Source organism: Monoraphidium neglectum, assembly GCF_000611645.1.
Source record: "Monoraphidium neglectum strain SAG 48.87 unplaced genomic scaffold scaffold03191, whole genome shotgun sequence".
Taxonomy (NCBI): domain Eukaryota; kingdom Viridiplantae; phylum Chlorophyta; class Chlorophyceae; order Sphaeropleales; family Selenastraceae; genus Monoraphidium; species Monoraphidium neglectum.
The window spans coordinates 1-5,114 of NW_014010437.1; the positions used below are offsets into that span (position 1 = coordinate 1).

At 64.2% G+C, this 5,114-nt stretch overlaps 3 protein-coding genes across 3 annotated transcripts in view; 1 reads left to right on the plus strand and 2 right to left on the minus strand.

Annotated features, from left to right (window-relative positions):
- Window positions 1–792: 792 nt before the first annotated feature.
- On the minus strand, window positions 793–1,138 carry MNEG_12332 (hypothetical protein; the record flags this gene model as incomplete). The annotated part of the gene is made up of 2 exons (XM_014039194.1): window positions 793–984; window positions 1,121–1,138. Coding segments are annotated over 2 exons (210 nt in total), but the record flags the coding sequence as incomplete, so codon positions are not given.
- Window positions 1,139–2,247: 1,109 nt separating this feature from the next.
- MNEG_12333 (hypothetical protein) lies at window positions 2,248–4,209 on the minus strand (the record flags this gene model as incomplete). Its single annotated transcript, XM_014039195.1, has 4 exons — window positions 2,248–2,667; window positions 3,275–3,441; window positions 3,690–3,783; window positions 4,036–4,209. The coding sequence occupies 4 exons, from the start codon at window positions 4,207–4,209 to the stop codon at window positions 2,248–2,250; spliced, it is 855 nt and encodes a 284-aa protein (XP_013894649.1).
- A 484-nt stretch (window positions 4,210–4,693) lies between these two features.
- MNEG_12334 (hypothetical protein) overlaps window positions 4,694–5,114 on the plus strand; it is a gene marked incomplete at both ends in the record, with an annotated part of 1,065 nt that continues 644 nt past the window's right edge. Inside the window, one exon of the mRNA XM_014039196.1 lies at window positions 4,694–4,696. Coding sequence (XP_013894650.1) covers window positions 4,694–4,696 — 3 coding nt within the window. The remainder of the gene's footprint in view (window positions 4,697–5,114) is intronic.

Here is a 5,114-nt window from a genome sequence, read left to right on the forward strand (position 1 = left end):
GCTCCACGCGGCCTGCGCGCTGGCGGCGCGCTTAGCCTCGATGTCCGGATCCTCATCTGCGGCAGGCGATTTCATCAGCAGGACGGGTCGGGAATGGACGGCGACGCAAGTGGGGATCCAGGCAGGCAGCCGGGTAAGATGCACGCGGGGGTGCGGTCCCCTGCTGACAGGTGCTCGCTGCTCTCACGCCGCTGCGTTCACGCCGTGACCAACCCTTTCCCGCAACCGGTCACGCCCTCTGCCGCCACCTAGCAATATGCAGCACGTCACTGCCGGCAGCCTCTCGTGCCAGCGCGACCCCCGGCCCGCCCTCAGAGCCCCGCGGCGCGGCGTGGCGCGCACCTTCACTGCCGGTGACCTGGCGCGGCCGCGGGACCGGTGGGGCCCGCGCCGCCTCCCGAATCTCATCCAGCCCCAGCTCCTGGAAAATAAAAATCATGTTGATAATAAATCATATTTGAGGAATGCTGTGTGCACTTTGAACGGAGACAACTTGGCACTTGGTTGTTGCCCGGGACGCATGGTCGTGCGGGCTCCCTGGTTTTGGAGGCGACGCGCGGATGTTGCCAAAGCGGCGCCTGCAGAGCGCCGCTCGAAGCTGGAAGCTGGGCGCCCCAATGCACGCATGCCACCACTGCCCCAGCTGCAGGCTCCGGCGCCCCAGCCGCGTGTGGTAGCCTCGCAGGCTCGCAAGGCGCTTCCATACGCGACCGCATGCAAGCTCGCATGTGCTTGCTTGCGCATGCATGCTACGTACGTTCAGGGTGCGGGCACCCCAAAGCGCGCCCGCACCTTCTCCAATGTGCCCTTCAGGTCCTGGGACACCTCCACCACCTCCCTGATCGTCGGCTGGAACGCGCGCAGCGCCTGCCCCACAGACTTGGCTGCGTCCGCCAGCCCCTTGGGGCCAAACACCACCAGCGCCACGACCGCGACCAGGATCGCCTCGGGGGCGCCGACACCGAGGAAGCTGAAGGCGACGGTCTAGGGGCGGGGCCGCAGGGCGAGGGGAGGGGAGGGGGAGGGGCGGGTCAAGAGGCCCAGCGGAGCGGTGGGTCGCAGGGGGGCGCGGAGGGCGGCGGGTGCAGCGCAGCAGGGCGCGCCGAGCTGGGAGGGTCACCTTGCGACGCGCGCCCATGCTGGTCGGGATGGGGGTGTTAGGGACGCCTGCAGGGTAAGGGAGGCAGTGGAGGCACGCGCGCACGGTCAGCCATCGGCCCCGCCGCCATGCGGTGTACGGTGTGCGTTGGTGTGATGTGGCGTGGATACTGCAGACGGCTGTGGCTGCAACGGCTGCTCGCTCTAGTCAATAGATTTCAATACATAACCACGCACCAATTGGGATGCTGCGGCCCGGCAGTGGTTGCGCGGGCAGTCCTGTAAAGCGAGTAGGGGTCGCCGTCTGCAGCGGGGCCCGGCTCCTGCTCATTGACACGCCCGGGGATCCAACCGCACAAACTTTGAGCTGCGGCCTCGTACGCAGCGCGGTGGCTGCCCTACGGGTGAGCATCCCGGCGATCTGTGTGTCGAGCTGTCTGGGTGTGTTCAAAGATGAAGAGACACGAGAGATCTTTCTCATGAGGCTGTATGGACGCCCTTCACGTGGGACGCGGGCCTGGTCGCGCGGCGGTCGATGCGTCCGCCTGGCTCCCACTGCATGGTTCTGCGCTGGCAGCGAGTTTGGCCTGCTCGACACGACCCCTACTGCTCGCTTCTGCAACCAGTGAGCTCGAAGCTGCACTATTGCCACGGAATAGGTTGTTGCTGTAGTGCCATTGCCCCCACCTCCGTGCATCGTGCCGCTGGGGGACCCCTTGTCCACGCCAGGTCAATCCTGGCCTCCCTTGATGCTCCCAAGGCACCATTTGCGGTTACTGTGAATCAAGGGGAAAGGATGAGATGGTGAAGGCCGCCCAAATAATGCAAAGGCGATTGAACAGCACATGTTGCGGCTGCAACCACAGGGGCCTTCCCAGTCAACCCTTCAGTAGTGGGTGAGTCAAAACCTTGACAAAAAGTCCACGAATCGGTCAAAATCTGCGGCATGCGCCACAGCGCGCACGCCGCGTGGCGCTTGTGTAATCCAAAAACCAACGCGCCAGAGGGCCGTCCGACGAACCACGTGCGCTTGAAGCCGGCCGGCGCGCGAGGTGCCCCCTCCATGTTGCCTGAGGGCCTCTGTGCTCCCCAGGCGACTCGTGCATGACCCCTAGGCGCCCTCCCGGGACACCGCCAGCCCGGAACGCCTCAGGCGCTTTCCCGGAACACCGCCTTGGCGCGCGCCTCGACCTCCTTCAAATACTCCGCCTGCACCCGCTGCGCGTAGCTGCCGCTCTGCAGCCCCAGCACCGTCGCCTCCATCTTCCGCTGCAGCGCCTCCATGAAGCCCTCCTCCCCCACCTCCCCCTTGGCGACCCGCTCCCGCAGCAGCGGCTCCCAGTCCTTCTCCTCCGCATATACCAGGTCGTTCAAGAACCCCTCCACGCCCTCCTTCTCGGGCCCCCGCAGCGACCGCGCCGCGTAGAGCTGCAGGATCTTCTGCAGCAGCTGCACCAGCGAGTCGAAGCGGTCGTCGCTGGCCTTTTTGATGTAGGCGAACGCGTTGGACAGGAGGGCCTCGTCGAGCGCCTCGGCGCTGCGGTCCATCGCGTCCCGGATCGCCTTGACCTGCGGGCGCGGGCGCAGGGGGTATGCGATGGCGCATGCGATTGCGTGTGGGCGGTTGGGAATCAGCTAATATTGGGGATGACCCCAGGGGCCGTGGCACGGTTTGATGGGGTGTCGCGAAGATTTTCCCCGTGCGCCCTGATCTCATCGAGACCGCATGATGCTGAGGAGCAGGGCCGAGGCCCGCGCCGCGACAAGGGCGGTACCCGGCGCCACTTCCCTGCTCTGCCTTGCCGATCATCGGCAGACGTGGCTCAGCGCGGCCTCGCTCCCTGAGGCCCTGCCTCTTTTGCCAAACGCAGCCTTGCACCCTGCTGCTCACCGCTATTGATGCGACCCAACAACCTATCCACGCGCTCGCACACCCCCTACGCAAACGCAATTGTGCTTGCGCTCGCACGCGCACACACACACACACACACACACACACACACACAGACACACACACACACTCTCTCTCTCTCTCTCTCTCTCTCACACACACAACCATACACACACAAAACACACACACTCGCATGCGCCCACACACACTTACACACACTTGCGCACACTGACATCCACATACAACCACACACACACACACACACACACATCTTCACAGGCCCACCTGCTGCGGCGCCAGTGGCAGGTACCACTCCCCATTCTCGTCCGCCGCCGCCGCCAGGATGGCCTGCAGCGTGGCCGCGCTGTCCGACAGCTTCTGCTCGCTCTGCTTCACCATCGTGTCCACCAGCACCATCACGGTGTCCGCCAGGGCCCGCAGGCGGTCCTTGTCTGGTGTCGTTTGAAAGGAGGGTAGGGGAGCGGGCGGCGCACAAGCGGATATGAAGTTTTGGGGGGCGGCAGGGCTGCTGCTTGACCGGAGGTGGGCCGCGTGTGCGATGCGCAGGCACGTTGGCGGAGCGGGCCCTGCAAATTTGCCACCATGAGCGACCGGCAGGGCGGCTAGCAGCGCGCAGGGCCTGAGTTGCGCGCCGCCGCCTGCGTGCCGCTGCTGCCGCGGGGCCTCGCGGCCGGCTCACCGGCCTGGGACGTGGCGCTGTCGTTGCGGGTGGCGACGCGCATCCAGAACTTGGTGTCGATTGCCATGATGTTCTGAGCCACCAGACCCGCCACCTGGGAGGCGGTGGGCGGCATGCGACCGTTGCAAGGGCTCCCAGGCAGCGGCCACTTCGCAGGCAAGCGGCAGTTGCAGGCCGCGAAAAAAAAAGCGGCCGGAGCCCAATTGGCGGGGCAGGATGATAGTCACGCGCCGGGTGCAGCTGTATGGCTGGGCTGCACTTGCAATGAGCTGGGCAGGGCCCGCGGCAGGTTGCGTGCGCAGTGCTGCAGCAGCTGCACAGCGGCGATGCGGCGGCCACGACCCACCTCCTGCTGCGACTTTGCCGAGAGCATCACGTCAATAAGCTCGTCCAATGCAGCGGCCTCCTGAAGCGATTTGGCAGCGTTGCCTTCAAATGCTCGCGTGATGCAGGGACGCGCGAGTAGCTCCCATGGCGCTCTGCTGATCTGCTGCCTGCGCTGCACGGAGGAAGAAGGCATTGTTCTATGGCGGCTACACCCACGCTGCGGGGCAGCGTGGGCCGCCTTGAATGCGTGCCTGCAAAGCATACTGTCGTGGTGCGGTATCAAGCAATCGGGCAATGATGAAAGTCGCTGCTAATGAATCGATCAACGATGTATGAGGAACTTCGGTGGCCTTGGCTGTGTCACCGCAGTCACCAAGGTCAAACATCATCACTTGAGTCACCCTGAACACGCCAGCCCGTTCCTGCTTCCAGCGGTGAACTTGAAGGTTTTATTCGTAACAGATGTATCATTCAGGCTGACACATTGTCATGTCCAGCTGCCAGATACGAAGGGACGCGGACGACGCCAGATCGCTGCAGCGCTCAATCCCGGGGATCCAGCAGCAAGACCGTGGGAAGCCTTAGCATGGCATCTCAGATCTCCGGCGAGCCCGTGGTGCAGCTGCAGGCCCTAGGCAGCGCGCTCGGCGCCTTGACCTGCAAGTCAACAGCATCATATGGTGCGTGTGGGGCGACGTCACAAAGTCATGGGGAAGCTGATGGGGATGCATCAGCTGGTAGATATAGATTACCTCACCGCCATACGCCTCCCATGCCTGCATTCTAATCAGTGCAAGGCATGGGCCAGGCCCTGGCGGCGCTCGGCCCAGTGATGGCTGACAACATCAAGAGCATGCAGGCAGGTGCCGCGGCGCAAGGGCCGGGGTCGCATTGTCGACGAAGCCCCGTAACTCCTCATCCGTCGTCTGCGCAAGTGGCTCATCGGCAGGATGGGCCATGAAGTTGGATGCTGTCGGTTGGCACAGCGGGATGTGGCGCGAACGCTGGCGCTGCCGATATTTGCCACGCCCATTCTTACAGGATGGCGAGATGTTTGGTCAAACCCTTAAGCAGGCACAGCTGAAGGCGCTGCAGGTG